Raw genomic sequence first — 16,711 nt, 5'->3', positions numbered from 1 at the left:
TCCAGAACCTGACCAGTCTGGGGCAGGCCCAGAACATGTGGTTGTCTGGGCCTCCCTATCGCCATTCACATTTGTCTTCCAACTCCGGGAAGAACCTGCTCATTCGGGTTCTAGTTAGATGGGCTTTGTGCACCACTTTAAACTGCATGAGCCTTGGCCTAGTACAGGAGGAGGTTGAGTTGGCCCTGCTCAGTGCTTCGCTCCAGAGACTCCAACCCACTTCTGTCCCGAATTCCTCTTCCCATTTTTGTCTGGTTTCATCCAGTGGTAGTCTTGCCCCTATCCAGCAACTGTCCGTATATGTTCCCACAGTTCCCCGCCCCCCTCTTCCTTACTGTTTGTGTTTATTGGTCCCTCTAGTAGTGTGTCTATCGGGACCCTGGGGTATCTTGCTGTTTCCTTGCGGAGAAAGTGTTTAATTTGGAGGTGCCTGTCAGTAGGTCCAGATCATCCATCAGTTCGCCCAGGGTCACGAGTCTGTTCCCTATGTAAATTTCCCTCACTGCTAGGGTCCCCCCTGTCGTGTCTCCATTTTTTTTTAAAGATGGCGTCGAGCTTGGCTGGTGGGAATTGTGGTTTCCGCAGATGGGGCTATGGGTGACATCTTGGTTAAACAGAAATGCTGCCTCATTTGGTTCCATGTCTTGTGTGGCTACCACCACTGGGCAGGGTGTGCAGTTTGTTTGGGGGGGATGGGAGCGTTGCCGTGACAAGGGCCCAGAGGATCGGCCCTTGCAGGAGGACTCCTCCAGCCCCACCCATTCCATGATAGATGGCATTTCTGTCGAGAAATATTTTGTAAGGTAGGGGTTTTCAAATTCAGGGCCGCGACCTGCGGGTGGATCACGGGCAGGTTTCAGGAAGGTCACAGCGTTCCTGATCGCGGGACGAGCGCCCAATGAACACAATCCGTTTTTAAAACTGCCGGTCATGACGGACATTTGAGATTGCCGGCCATCCCGTGCATGCGTGCTGGATCAAGCAGTGTGCAGGCCCAGAGCCCAACTGGGTGGACTGCGTCCTCCTGACATCAACACCCTGTCCAGGGCCAGTTTTATTTCAGAAAATGATGAGTCCACTCAATGGAAACAGTGGCAGAGAGCAGGTCACGTGTCCTGGGCGCGAGAGGGATTCCTCCATTTTGCAGCTGCCAGCAGTGCCGGTTTGAACGCCAGGGCCTCTAGTGATCAACCCATGAAGAAGAAGTTGAAAACAGGAAGAAAGCGGCATAAAGATGATTACTTGAGGTATTTGACTGTTGTTGTTGACTGTGCCACTGCAAATTAGGATTCCAAGTTCATGTGCGATATATGCAGGGAAGCACTGGCAAATGAAATTTAAAATCCTCAAAACTCCAAAGACGTGGCGAATTTGAGGACAAACCTCTTTATTCTTTACAACGGATGTAGTGAGATCTTATCATCAGCTGAAGTCATTGTCAGAAATGTAACATTGAATAACAAACTAGGTGAGATTGTGAGAACCAAGTAGGGCTCACCTGTCACATTAAGTGAAAATGGTGGGTCGCGAAGGTCAGCCGTCGTGTGTCCTGAAGGATGTCTGGTTGGTAAAAGTTGGTCCCGCGCAAAAAAGTTTGAAAAACACTGTTGTAAGGGGTTAACACTCAAGGACACGCTTTATTTCTAGAAATTCAAAACTTAAGTCAAAAGTGCAACTCCAAATGGATGTGTTCATCACTATCTCCAATAATCTTTCCTTGCTAACCATCCCATCTCTTGGAACTTTGACAATGTCTTCGGGTCCAATTCAAGTAACTTTTTGAGCACTGTGACAAATATAAGGTTTTCGATGATTCTTACGTTTGGGACTGTTTTAATTTGGGGTAAAATAGAAGAATAAAGGGGATCCTGTGACCTGTTCTGAATTCTGCTGATAGTAAGCCTGGGTGGTTTAATTCTTCAAGATTAACAGTCACCTCAACTAGTTTCACTCCAAAGAAGGTGCAAGGTGTTCACAACATGTGAACAATGGCAGAAGCAACTGTGTTGACAGTGGATAAATTGTTGGTCATCAAAGTCTTGGGGAGATGTTTATATAAAAAAAAACACTGTTATACCTCAATGATTTATTTAATTTATTTTAAAAAACTTTCCAATTAAAGGGCAATTTAGCATGGCCAACCCACCTACCCTGCACATCTTTGGATTGTGGGGGTGAGACCCACACAGACACGGGGATAATGTGCAAACTCCACGGGCAGTGACCTGGGGCCATGATCGAACCTAGGTCCTTGGTGGCATGGGACAGTAGTGCTAACCACTGTGCCACTGAGCTGGTTTATTTAATTACAAGTTAGAATAATGTTGGTAGACAAAAGGATAGCTAATCAGCACGCTACCGAGATACAAGGCTTATGTGATTCAAGTTGCTATGAAGAGATAGACTTTTGAGAGGGGAAGGATGTAGAGGAAGCCATTGTACGATTGGATGCCAAGGTTTTCCTTAAAGGTTGCCTTGAATTTCACCGACAGGTCAGTCTGATAGGATCCGAGAGAGAGAGAGAGATGAGAGGTGGCAAAATGTTTATGGTGGGAGTGTGTGCTCTGATTGGAAAGATCAAATTCATGAAGATTTAAAATGGGGCTATAAGATTGCCTAGCTTGAGCTAGAGGGAGAATATCTGGAAAATGAGGCTATAAAATTGTCTAGCTTGAGCTAGAGGGAGAATATCTAGGAAAGCCAATCACCATGAAAGCTATTTATGAGGCTAAATGTTACCTTGCTGGAAAAGGAAATGAATGGAAATAACCCCATAGGAGCCAAAAATCACTTTGGGTTGGTTTCGGGAGAATTAATTGTCTACTTGAAGGGCAGTTTAAAGTCTAACCCTGGAGTAGGATTTTTGATTGTGTTAAGAGTGAAAGTGGGAGTTCTGTCCTGTTGTATGGTTTAAAGTATAAGGTGCCCCAAAAACAGTGGGTGGAATCTGATCAGAATTTGGACAAGTGCCAGGCTTGGACTGGAAACTGGCGTGTAACTCTCCAGTTGCACAGACCAGTTTTCTCTTCAGATTTTGAGCCTCTTTGAGAAAGTGAATTGAGTGGGCATGGTTTATGCCATCATTCTGGTGGGGTGAGGTGTCATAGAGCCTGAAACCCAGCTCCACAGAGATCGGGACACCATCATTTATTGGTGATGGTTTAGCACGGTGGGCTAAATAGCTGGCTTGCAATGCAGAACAATGCCCGCGGCGCGTGTTCAATTCCCATACCTGGCTCCCCGAACAGGCATAAGAATGTGATGACTAGGGGCTTCTCACAGTAACTTCATTGGAGCCTACTTGTGACAATAAGCGATTATTATTATTATTATTAAAGGGTGCTCCAATCATCACTGCAGCCTAACATTGCCCTAACCCCCATTACGGCAGTAAAGGGGGCATTCACTTGCATCCCCCACCCTCCCTCAACATTCATCACCAGCACTCCACACCGACACCACAGAAGTACCACTGGCAACTCTTTCCCCCCCCCCCCCCACCCTCCACTCCACCCTCTCCCATGGGGCTTGCACTAGGGGCTGCCTCTGGCACTGCCTCTAGCACAGTTGGCATTATCCCCAAGGGACTATACTTCCCCAGTGGGATCCGCTCGACTGCTTCTCATCTGGCTAAACCTGTTGTGAACCTCTCCAACTTACCTTGCAAACAGAATGTTATGAATATTTAGTGAGGGGGGATCACGGGGCGGGGCGGGGGGGGGGGGGGGGTGGGGCCACAGCATGGAAATTGGTGCAAAGCTATTAAAAGGAGGTGGGCAAGAACCTTGTGACATTGCCGGCGAGGGGTGGGGAAAATCAGATCATCTGATCATTCCAGCATGTCCTGATTCTTGCAGGGCTTTCCACCCGTGCCACTGATCCCGTACACTGCTAGTGCAGGCCCAAAATGGCCCGCAGCAGTGTTTAATGTCTGTTGCTTTTAGTTTATTTGTTGCAGCAAAAGTTGTACAACTTGAAATCTTGTGTAAACCTCCTAAGATCACTGGAAATTCAAATTCCTTTTAAAAAGTTGTTGATCTCCACTGAGGGCTGTGCCATGCCCTGATGTTTTTCCTGCACAGCACAATCTGAGAGGTTTGAGGCCCATGCTGCTCTTTTCTAGCCTCCTTGGAGACACATTTGTGTGTAGTCACAATGCTATCCACCTTCTGCATGTATGATTGCTTGTTTCCCAGTCTTCTGTGCATACAGAACGATGGAATAGCAATGGAAGTGCCATTGTTCATTAATAAATGTTTATCAGAGAAGTGAAAGTGAAACATTTCAAATATACTTAACTCAAAGCTTAAGCTGTGAAAGAACAATTTGGGGATCATAAAATTGAATAGGACTATTTACCTGCAGAGAATTAACTTTACAATGAAATGTTTTTTAAAAAGGCAGTACAATGCTTCATGAATATTTGAATGTCAGTTGTATGGCTACAGGGAGAAGATGAGGGGCTCATTGGTGAGTGATCTGCTGCGATAAGATCAATTATTGTCTCCTGTTTCTGATGGAGTACAGAACTGCAGTGCAGATTAATTAAAAAATTGTGAAACCGTACACAAACCGCACTAATTTATATACATCAATGGATGTTTCTTTAAACAACCTAGTGTTCCTTAGGGTGTCTGTAAGCAATGCCACAGGAAATGTAACTAGTTTGTCTATAGAATTATTCTATTGTGTTTGATTTTTTTTGGCTCAGTGGTGAGATCGTAGCTTTTATTTACACTCCATTTTATCTTGATTTATTTTCACTTCAACGGTTCTTTTTTATTTGCTATTAATGTTATCTATTGTTCTTGAAGATAGTGATTCTTCCTGAGTCCACGTTTTGCAGGTATGATCAGTCCTCTGGTGGGAGGGAGTGATAGTTCTTTGTGTCTGATAATAGATTGAGTTGTGATGTGGAGATGCTGGCATTGGACTGGGGTGAGCACAGTAAGAAGTCTTACAACACCAGGTTAAAGTCCAACAGGTTTGTTTCAAACACTAGCTTTCGGAGCACTGCTTCATCCTCGGGTGAATGAAGAGGTAGGTTCCAGAAACGTTTATATAGACAAAGTCAAAGATGCAAGACGATACTTTGAATGCGAGCATTTGCAGATAATTAAGTCTTTACAGAGCCCGAAGTGTGGTACATTGGCGAGACCATACAGACGCTGTGACAACGAATGAAGGGACATCGCGCGACAATCACCAGGCAGGAATGTTCCCTTCCAGTCGGGGAACACTTCAGCAGTCGAGGGCATTCAGCCTCTGATCTTCGGGTAAGCTTTCTCCAAGGCATCCTTCAGGACACGCGACAACGCAGAATCGCTGAGCAGAAACATATAGCCAAGTTCCGCACACATGCGTACGGATGCAAAATCCTACCAACTGTCCTGGCTTGAGACAATTCACATTTCTTTAACCTGGGGTTAACCCTCTTTCTGGCTCTGTAAAGGCTTAATTTCCTGCAAATGCTCGCATTCAAAGTATTGTCTTGCATCTTTGGCTTTGTCTATATAATTGTTTCTGGAACCTATCTCTTCATTCACCTGAGGAAGGAGCAGTGCTCCAAAAGCTAGTGATTTGAAACAAACCTGTTGGACTTTAACCTGGTGTTGTAAGACTTCTTACAAGATTGAGCTGGTGTGCTGTACAATCATCTGGCCACAATGAAAAGAAAATCCCCTTCTTAGGTAGTTACCCCAACAGGTATATTTTACAGCGATATTCACTGCCTAGAGATTAGGAATTAGGCAGCACAGTAGCACAAGTGATAGCGCTGTGGTTTCACAGCGCCAGGGTCCCGGGTTCGATTCCCCGCTGGGTCACTGTCTGTGTGGAGTCTGCATGTTCTCCCCCTGTGTGCGTGGGTTTCCTCCGGGTGCTCCGCTTTCCTCCCACAGTCCAAAGATGTGCAGGTTAGGTGGATTGGCCATGATAAATTGCCCTTGGTGTCCAAAAAGGTCAGGAGGGATTATTGGGTTTTGGGGATAGGGTGGAAGTGAGGGCTTAAGTGGGTCGGTACAGATTCGATGGGCTGAATGGCCTCCTTCTGCACTGCATGTTCTATGAATGTGAGCACTGTCTTTTTTTAGGTTGCTCTTGTCCAGAGGGTTGTGGAAACCCAACTTCAATTGCTGCATAGAGTCCACAAGCTTCCTAAAGCAAGATACTGCAGATTCTGAATATCTGAAAAAAAACCCCCAGAAAATGCTAGATGTACTCAGCAGATGAAATGAAAATGAAAATCGCTTTTATTGTCACGAGTAGGCTTCAATGAAGTTACTGTGAAAAGCCCCTAGTCGCCACATTCCGGCGCCTGTCCGGGGAGGCTGGTCCGTGCTGTTGGTCTGCTTTAAAAGCCAGCGATTTAGCCCAGTGTGCTAAACCAGCCCCTTGCAGTATCTGTAGAGAGAAAGAGTTAACATTTCAGGCCATCCCCTAAATTTGCTGCATTACTATTGGGCAGCGAATGTGGAGAAGGTGAAATGATGTTGGGAGAGCGCAGGCTGGGTTAGTTTAGAGGAGGCGTCTTGCAAGGGTATGCGCCGGAGGGCTCTGAAGGCTCTGGTGACAACCCCGCTGCCATTCACCCTGATGATGGTAGGAGGGGCCAGCTAGGTTCTGGTTAGAGGAGGGGTCTTGCAAGGGTATGAGCCTGAGGGCTCTGGTGACAGCTCCGCTGCCATTCGCCCTGAGGAAATATACGTGGAGTCCAGTGATGGAGTCGTCGATAAAGATTTAGAACCAGCTGAGGAGGCACTTTAAACTGGGTCACATGTCGGTGATTAATCCACTGTTTGGGAATCATTGGTTTACGCTGGGAGTGGGGGGAGGGGGAGTGGAGAGGTAGATGGGATGTATGGGAGATAGAGGGAGGAGAGGTTAGAGCAGATCAGGGACATGTTTGCAGAGGGGAAGTTTGCAGGAGATGTTTTCTGGGCTGGAGGAGCTGCGGGACAGGTTCGAGCCAAGGGGGAGTGAGTTTCGATTTTAGCAGGTGCGGGCCTTTGCACACAAGGGAGGTACCTGCATTTCCTCAGGTGCCAGAGTATGCGCTTTTGGAAAAAAATGTTTCTCCCGGATTAGTGGGGGGGTGGGGGGGTGCGCGCGTGGGTGGGTAGTGATATATATGGGCGGTTGGGAGAGCAGGACACAGCCTTAGTGAAAAGGATCAGGCGGAAGTGAGAGGAGGAGTTGGGGAGGGAGATAAGATGGGTACTTCTGTGCAAAATAACATGCCGAATAAATTCAACCTCCTCCTGCGCAAGAATGAGTCTTATACAATTTAAGGTGGTACACAAGGTCCACATGACTCGGCGCCAGATGAGTGGGTTTTTTCTGGGGGTAGTGACGGGAACGGGCGGTGTGGGAGGGGGCTGGTGAACCATGCCCATATGATCGGAGGTTGAGGTGAAAAGCTGGACCATATGGTGGCGATCTTTGGGGTATCTGAGGTGCTGGAGCTGCTGGAGGGGAAGGGGGCCGTCGTCATGGCCTTCACCTCTCTGATTGCCGGGCGACAGATACTTTTGAATTGGAGGCCATTGGATGTCGGCCACGCCGCCGGGGGTTGCGGCATGGTTGGGAGATCTGTACGAGATTTTCAGGTTGATGAAAATCAAATTTGCCTGAAGGGGGTCGGAGGAGGGCTTTGAGGTACGGTGGTGGCTGTTCATGGCTATATTTGAGGAGCTGTTTATCATGGGGAGGGGGGAGAAATATACAAACTGTGTCCCCTGTTAGATGCTAAGGTTGTGTTAGTTATGTTGAATATGTTTGGAATAAAGTACCTTTTAAAAAAAAATAAATAAATAACCATTTCGGGTCATAACCTTTTCTTCAGAACTGTTCACATTTCAGCAATTACCATTATTTCTCTTCACAGGATTTGGGGAATTAATTATGTTTGAGTGCTGAGCTATAAAACAAATGTTAGGATTAAAGATGTTAGACTAGACACCTTTTAAGGGAGGTCATGTGGCGCAGTAGGACGTCTCTGAACCAGAAGCTCTGGTTCAGAGACTCACCTCAGGACTTGATGGCCAGGGAAGATGTATCCATAACGCAGCCAAGCAAGTTTGTTACCTGCACATCCTTTGAACCCTCACCAATGGCAGGTGGTAAGAGCCGGAGAGATTTCTTCTGGTCACTCATGTGATGGCAGGAAAGTTGGAGCCTCCACCATCACTGTCCATAGCTCCAGACTACAACATGCATGTAAAATGAGATGTTGCTATAGCAACTTCAACTCCCTGAGTGGCACGCCTCAGCCACTTTCTGAAATGTAGTGGCGTAATATGTTTTTAACAGACAATGAGAATCCATGATCTTATCCCAGATTCTTTAAGACATGACGGTGATTATTTATATTGAGAATCCAATGAGACCTTCCCCTCTGGGAGGAATTTTTAAAAAATTAACTGTTCTGCTATAGAGAGAGGAACCACCTTCCTGCTTGCAGAATAAATAAAGCCTAAGGCTGGTCAGTTGGTCAGCCAGGCGGCTGAAGAGAAAAGTTAGTCACTTCAAACCCAGAGCTGGGCAGGATCAAAAGTCTGGTCAACATTGTTTAAGTAAGACTGTGAATTGGAGTAGGGTTGTATACTTCCATTATTTTGATACGTAAAGGAAGATTTGTTGAATCAAATGATACTTGATTACAACTGCTGTTCTGTATGTGCACTTGCTGACACCAAAATAAAGCAGTTTAACAATTAGCATCTGTCTGTGTCTCATTGAAATGTTTTGCATACATGTGTTTACATGCAAAATACACAATGCTTAGTTCAGATCTCAAGGGCTTTGTTGCTACATCTCTGGACTATGCTATTGTTTAATTTGATGAACCGACACTGTCCTGAACGAAGCATGTGTGAACTGGTTACAGATATAACCAGCACTGCTGTACCCAAAATAATATCCAAGTAGGATCTAAAAGATGTAACATGCTGGTTGGAGCACTTGCTGCTAACTCACTTGGTAACCTGGACTGGCAGAACTTAACTAATGGAGAAATAGTTCGAAATGCCAATAATGATGAGCTCTTGTTTTCTAAGAATTTATTTTTTCTTATTAAAACAAGATTATTGTGGACGTGACTGATCAGGATGAAGAACTAGATAATGGAAGACTATATAGTGCGTTTTAAAATGAGACCATAAAATCAGCCATAGATATTCTACTTATTTTCCATTTTTAAATACTTTTCTTGGAACAAGTTTAAATAGTGACTCAAACAGAATAAAACTGACATCAGAAATACAATTAAATTCATTATAAAGAAATCTCCAGCTGTGGCAATGGTTTGAAAGTCAAGACATAGGCTGCAGTATTATTAGAACATGGAGATTTGAAAGCATTCAGCATTGATCACTATCTAGCTAGTGCTCAGCCAACATGGCAGTAAAGGCGCTAACGAAAAAAATAAGCCAGGTCCTCTTTCTAGTTGCTGCCAGTGACTGCCAGAAAGCACCTTCCCCTAACCAGCATTTTGTGTCTCGTTACCACGTGTCTGAAAGAAAAATGAAATGCTTTATCTCCCAGTAAAAGGTAAAGATGAAATTGCCTATAAGCTGCTTTTCTCTTTTGAGGGGGAGAGCTGACAGGTGGTGATTTAACCCAAGGACCATCACACCTTGGGTGAGGGCGAGTTTGAGAAGACAGGCCTTCATTTCCCAGTATTCCCAGCAGGTTGATCTCATTGATGACCTCCAATGAGCAATTTGCGTAGGATTCTAGTCCCACCTCAATAGATGTCATTACTAATCTAATCTAATAATGCAAAAATAACTGCTTCCATTAAAGAGAAGTGGATTCCTTTGGGTAATGAAAAAAGGTGATTAAAAAATAAATACATATATACCAAACTTTGGTGTTATGAGCTGAATTTGTACATTCTGAACAGTTCTAGTGAGATGGAAGCCACTGAGAAGCTGCATGAATTATACCAGGAAACATTAAATTGGCCATGTCATTGATGTAGGCCATTGGAACAATTGCTGCAAGAGGTGGAAACATCATTTTTGCAGTCGGGGGCAAGTGTCTGAAGTTGAACCCAAAATGCTTTATTGTGACAGTGTGATGACCCAAGGCTATTTTGCTTTGGGAGTGCTTGATGTTTACATTGGGTGTTTGAACTGGGTTGACTTTCCTTTCCCACTGCTAACATTCCTTATTTTTACATAAAATGCACCAAAAATGTTAACATTTATAACCATAGTTATGATTGTAACATTACATTCTGTAGTCTCTCCTTCCTTCCCTATGTACGGTATGCATTGTTTGTACAGCATGCAAGAAACAATACTTTTCACTGTATACTAATACATGTGACAATAATAAATCAAATCATTCTCCATTAGGTGTTTATTTGTATGTCATTGTTTTCAGAATTTTCAGAATTACTGTTCAATAATGTCTTGTTCATTTAACCTTTTTGTTTTGTTTTAGTTACGCCAAGGGAGAACTTAATATTTCTTACATTACATCACGGATAATAGGTACAATGCATGCTTTCATTTTTGCAATTTTAAGCCTATTATAGTTATTCGCTTATGGTCAGGAGGGCAGAGGCATTAGAAGTCTAGCTAATAATTTGTTAGAAAAAGGTGTAATGTCACAAGACTAGCAGATCGCTAATGTAATTCCTGTTTTTAAGAAGGGGGACAGAACATTTCCAGGGAATTATGGACCAGTCCGTTTAACATCAGCGGTAGGAGAAAAAATAGAATCCTTACTAAAGGAGATAATAGGAGAACATACGGAAATGAGAAATATAATAATGAAGATGGATAATCAGCATTGAGTTCAAAAGGGAAAAACTTGCTTGATCGTCTTTAAGATATTGGAGGAACTCAGAGTGGAGAATAGTGATGTAATACAGAAAGTGAAACTAATTTTCAAAAGCCCTTTGATAAGGTGTCGCATAATAAACTAATGAACAAGGTCAAAAATTATGGCATCAGTAGACAAGTGACAGTTTGGATTGGTAGCTGGCTTCATGGCAGAAAGTGGGAAGGGCTGGGGTGGGCTGTGCACCAGGATCAGTGGTGGGACCACTGCTGTTCATCATTTTATATTGAGAGTTTGGACTTTGCAATCAAAAGCATAATTTCTAAATATGCCGATGACCTCAAATTGGTTGGAGGGTTGGGGTGAGGAATACTGAGGAGGACTACAATAAATTCTAGGGCATTGATACATATTTAACATAGGCAAATTATTGGCAAATAAAGTTCAATATGGACAAATGTGAAGTAGTACATTTTTGGTAGGAGGAATAGGGCAGTTGCTTATTACTTGGAAGTTGCAGGTTTAGGTGGGGTAGAGGAACAAAGGGATCTCCAGGTACAAATACACCAATCGCAAAACATAGCACCACAGGTTAGCAATGCCATAAAAAAAAATCACTCAGCTTTATTTCTCAAAGGAGAAAATTGAAAAGTAGGTAAGTTACACTAAATCTGTATCAAACTTTAGTAGACCCTTTGCAGTTGTGGTCGCCACATTTTTAAAAAAGCTATTGAGGCATTGTAGAGAAGATTTACAAAGATGGTCCCAGCAATGCATGGGCATGCAGATCAGGAAGGGATTAACCAGCTAAATCCCTTTCTCTTGGGGCTGGGGTGGGGTGGTGCGGTAGAAGGGTGACCTGATAGAGGTCTTTCAATTATGAAAGGTTTTGGTGGAGAATGTTTTCACTTGTGGGGAAGAGGGTAACTGCAAGCCATCACTGAGAGTCACCAAGAAGTCCAATAGGGGAGTTAGAAGAAACGGCCTCAGCCAGCGTGGTGAGAATGGGAAACATGCTACTACGCATTTCTATTCAACTCTACATCTCAAGAGGGTGGTTTGGGCAGTTTGTAACCTACATTGAGCCATCTTTCAAAGGCTACTAGGTCTCCCTGAGGTGCTTTGGTGAAATCTCCCCAGTTTTTGGCATTATGCACTTTATTTTTCAAAATTTCAAGTATGTTGTACCTCTTGTTTGCATTCATTAGTACATGGAGTGGTTAAACTCCAGTTCTCAACTATTTATATGAATTGTGCTTGGAATGAGTTGGGATATTTTGCTTCCAGACCCTGGAAGTACTTGGCTGTATGTAGGAGGCTTGTAAAGGCAGTTGTCTCAGTTATGCAGGTTTTGTGATGGGTATACTGGACGGGATTCTCCCAGCCCCACGCTGGGCCGAAGAATCCCAGCAACGCCCCGCCCCGGCGTCGGCAGGCGATTCTCCACGGAGCGGAGAATCCGCGCCATTGACGCTGGCGCGCTTGGCGCGACGCCAGTCACAGGCCGCTCTACGCAGCTGGGCCGCTGATTCTCCAGCCCGGATGAGCCGTGCGGCCGCTCTAAAAAGGCAGAGACCCGCCGGCGCCATCCACACCTGCTTGCAGCCGGCAGGAACTCAGCACGCAGGGTCGAAGGGCGGCCTGTGTGTGGGGGGGAGGGGGGGGGTGAGGAAGGCTCCAACCTTGGTGTTCCTCCGACCCCGGTGTGCCTCCGACCCCGGTGTGCCTCCGATGGGGCCTGGCCCACGATCAGGGCCCACTGATCGGCGGGTCGGCCTCTTGCTCCCCAAGCCTATTTTCTTATGCGCCGGCCCCTGAACTTCTGTGCCATGTTGCGTCGGGGCCGGCGCATTGAAGAAGGCCACCGCGCATGCGTGGATTGGCGCCAGCGCCACTGCGCGTCCTCATTGACGCCGGCGCCACTGCGCATGCACGGATCCCGTGGCACACATTTTGTACCTGGATGGGAGGCTGGAGCGGCGTGAAGCGTTCCAGCGCCGTGCTGGCCCCCTTTCGGGGCCTGAATCGGTACTCCCAGTGGCCCATTCACGCTGTCGTGAAACACCACGGCATATCCGACGGCGTGGACACTCTGCTGCCGAATGGGAGAATCCCGCCCACTATTGTTGAAACTAACTGCTATAGAATCCAGAATTGCGCAGTTGAGAGGTTCCCAAAGTGTTTAGCTTAATGATTAGTATTTGGCGCATTTAACAGTTGACCATATTGCAGAATTATGGCTGCGAAATGACAGTCACAGAGCTGAAATGTCTTCACGGTGCATGTATCCTGACTCTCGGCTCTTTTAGAGAGTGGAAGGAGAGTGAAGAAATGGAAGGGAATGAGGAGTGGAATGCAAATAAAGTAACAATATCTTTTGAAAATGTGCTTTACAGTTGATTGTGGCTCTCGCTCAGTAACTAAATTAGGCAGTGTCTCAGTAGATAAGCAAGACAGGTAGAGTCTATGAAGAGACTCTGGAAAGGGTAGAATAGTTGGATCGGAAGAACTTTGCGAACTCTGGGTTTTCTATTGTAAATATGTACATTCAGCAACAGTACAATAATTTGAAATATGTGAACCGAGAATCTTAGTTTACTTAAGTGTATTTAAAAGATCAATATATCTGTCTGACACTAATTTCCACTATTTGTCAGTGATATCCTATCCTGCTGAAGGAGTGGAGTTGAGTTTCAAGAATCAAATTGATGATGTCCGATCATTTTTGGATTCACGGCACCTGGATCATTATACGATCTTCAACTTATCTCAAAAATCTTACAGAAGTGCCAAGTTTCACAATAGAGTAAGTAAGCTGGTGCCAGCTTGATTAAAGAGCACATTTTATGAACTTTGTTTTAGTAAAGGATTACTAGTGGATTGTGTTTTGTTGGTTGCAATAACATTTTAAATGTTTGGCAGATTTCTGTTCATGGTTACAGGATCTGATCTGTAAAGTATGATGTCAGTCAACAAGCTGCATTTATATAATCTTTTTTAAGAGTAAAATATTCCAAAGTCTTTCACGGGTGCAAACAGACAAAACAATGAGGTGACATTGTAGGATTGTTGTGTTCTGCCCCATGATCCTGGTGACCTTGGGGTCACTGATTTGGCCACTATTGATATGTTGCCTTGCCAGGAACAGCTGTTTGCCTCCATAATTGATCCTTTTATAACAGGCATGCCTTGTCTGTCTGCACTAATGATCTGGGATACATAAAGATCCCAGGGCGCTAGTCAAAAGAGCAGGGAATTTTCTGGGCGTGATGGCCAATGATGCATCCCAGCCAGAATTAGTTAAAATAAAACACATTGTATTATCATTCTTCTCATTTCCTGTTTGCGGAATTTGCTGTGTATAAAGTTGTAATTAATTGGAGGTGAAGCACATTGAGGTGTCTATAGCATATGTAAATGAAAATAGTTTTACTTGAAGAGATACAAACTAGAATTTCCATATGATTGTTGTTGTAATGTAAATAAATAATTGTTCATGTTTTATTTCTTTGTTTTGTTTTCCCATTCCTCTTGAAGCAACTGATTCACATTGAGGTTGCTGCATGAGTGGGACCCTTCCCAAATGGTCATGTGTTGTGTGAGACGAGATTGGGCTTATCCACGTTGGGATAGACCATTACCAAGTTTTATTTTGACTTTCGCACAAGCATGTCACTGGATAGTGATTTAAGACCCAAAATATTGATTCATTTTCCCCTCTGCAACTCTGATTTGCAGAGTGACAGGACAAGCTAAAGGACATTGCCCTTCAAGGCCATTGTCCAGTCAATTTGGCTGTTAGACTCTCAGGTTTGATGTCATAATTGGAAACCTAGTTCCAGCTTCAAAAATTTTATTTTCACACTTTCTGACTTTCAGTTTTTATTGAGCACTTTCAGCTAATGAAAGCTTTGAGTTTGTCTTTCGTTTTTATTAAAAGATAACAATGTGGGGTGGTCACGTGATGTGAGCGTGGGAGTAATTGCGTTATTGCGAGCTCCGACTCTGCTCGTCTTTTAACCTGCCATTTCATTCTGATGCACATTTCATACTTGTTTTTTCTTGTCCTACGTGAGGCTTGTGCTATGCCATGCCCCTGAAAATTGGTCGTTTTGTGAGAAAGAGCTGAGATAAAATGCTAAAATCTTTGTTTGTTCGTGGCGGTCGGCGTGGCTGAGGTGGGGCCCAGTTGTCGTGGCCTCTCGCCTCAGCGCTGTGTGATTGGATTATGGTTGTCTTTGAAGATGCTGCCTTTTCTGAGAATTTCCGCTCTGGTACAGGTCATTAGGATCACTTCAAAGGATTGCCAGGTACCTTTAGGAAGTGGGGTAGAGGCGCATGAGAGGGAAGTTGCACTCGAAAGACCACTGACCCTGGTTAAGGGCCACCTTCATGTTGTCAAAATCCTGCTGCATGCTGTGTCGTTTACCTTGACGGATTCAGGAGATGGAGGCCGGTTGAGATGTCCCCCTAAGCTCGGTCCACGGTGAGAGATGGGCTATGACTTCCTGACTGAGTTTGAGAATTGACTGCTACGGTTTGGTAATCTTGATTTGGGCGCTCTGTGCATCTGGTTCGATAGAGCACAAGGTATCCTGTCTGTGAGGCCAAGGGACGATATGACCCACCTTTCGCTGGTCCTATATCGTTCTCTTCTCTATGCTTATTGTAAGGGGTTGGAGATGGCCAAACGGGTTGAGTCATCCCCCCCCCCCCTCCCCCGGCTCACTGGCCGGGCCCAGGCTGTGGACCACATGGGCATCGGAGAGATGGAATGGCAGGAGTGATGATGTCTTGTGCTTCGATTGATGGGAACCTGGAGAATGCTTGCTGATCCTACTTTTTCCTTTGCCTTCTCATGCAACATGGTCTTCCATAATGGTTTTGCGGGGCTGTATGGCATGGGAAGATGTGCTTCATTTTGCCATGATCTTTTCCTGTTTTTCCCCCTCTTTTTGGTCAGGTGATATGAGAATCTAGTTTTGCCTATTGATGGTATTTAACAATTGTGATGTAGTTCTCCAGTTCCATACTGTACTCATGCGGGTTAAACCATTTCTGTTTATTTTTCCCTCCATCATGTCGTGTCTTTGTTGCATTGTTTTATAAAATGTAAAATCGCAATAAACATATATAATTTTAAAAGGTGACAATGCCATTTAATAACTTAAAATAACAAATTGTTTTCATGATCTCGGGACGTCCCAAAGCATTTTTAACCAATGAAGTGCTTTTGAAGTGTAGCCACTACATGGTGTTATCAAGAAGCAAAGGTGGTTTTAAGTAATCTATATTTGTATTTGTAGGTATTAGAAATAAGGTATAGCTTTAAGAAAGATTAGTTTTGTTTCTGCATAAGAAAGGATTGAAACTTTTGTGGGTTTCGATTTAATTTTAGACTGTGCCTGCATTGTAATTAAAGGTTTACAATGTGAAACCAAACAATAGTTTAAAGAAAAACTAGGTTGTTTCTCAGCAACCAGGGACCCACACTGAAAAGCATCAGTACTTGTGTTTTGGTTGGAACCAGGTACCCGAGTAGAAAGGAGCGCTCTCAATCTGCCAGTAGAGGCAGGACAATGAAGTAAGGGGCAGAAAGCAAGTCCCAGAAGCTAAAGTTCATAGAATCTCTACAGTGCAGAAGAAAGCCATTTTGGCCATCGAGTCTGCACCCAGGGCCGGCTCAAGGTATTGGCAACTCGGGCAGTCGCCCGGGGCGCCATGTGCTAGGGGGCGCCATGAAGGAGTGCGTGACCGGCGTCAGAGACCCGGCGCCGCGTAAAAGACTCTGGTCCCGCGCATGCACAGTTGGGCGGTGGCCGCCCTCCCTCAGGCCGCCCTGCACAAACATGGCGGATGGATCCAGGCTCGCCGGTGGTCACTCCGGCTCCCCCCCCTCTCCCCCCCCCCCCCCCCCCCC

At 44.8% G+C, this 16,711-nt stretch overlaps 1 protein-coding gene across 6 annotated transcripts in view; it reads left to right on the top strand.

Annotated features, from left to right (window-relative positions):
- The window catches only part of dnajc6 (DnaJ (Hsp40) homolog, subfamily C, member 6), a 210,302-nt gene that overhangs the window by 90,506 nt on the left and 103,085 nt on the right, over nucleotides 1–16,711 (top strand). For all 6 annotated transcript variants that reach the window (XM_038794472.1, XM_038794471.1, XM_038794473.1 and 3 more), the window contains 2 exons: nucleotides 10,450–10,499; nucleotides 13,449–13,597. In XM_038794472.1, coding sequence (XP_038650400.1) covers nucleotides 10,450–10,499; nucleotides 13,449–13,597 — 199 coding nt within the window. The remainder of the gene's footprint in view (nucleotides 1–10,449; nucleotides 10,500–13,448; nucleotides 13,598–16,711) is intronic.

This window comes from Scyliorhinus canicula, chromosome 4 (assembly GCF_902713615.1).
Source record: "Scyliorhinus canicula chromosome 4, sScyCan1.1, whole genome shotgun sequence".
In the NCBI taxonomy this organism is placed as follows: domain Eukaryota; kingdom Metazoa; phylum Chordata; class Chondrichthyes; order Carcharhiniformes; family Scyliorhinidae; genus Scyliorhinus; species Scyliorhinus canicula.
Note: the sequence above shows the minus strand (reverse complement) of the source record. Positions and strands in the feature narration are given on the sequence as shown.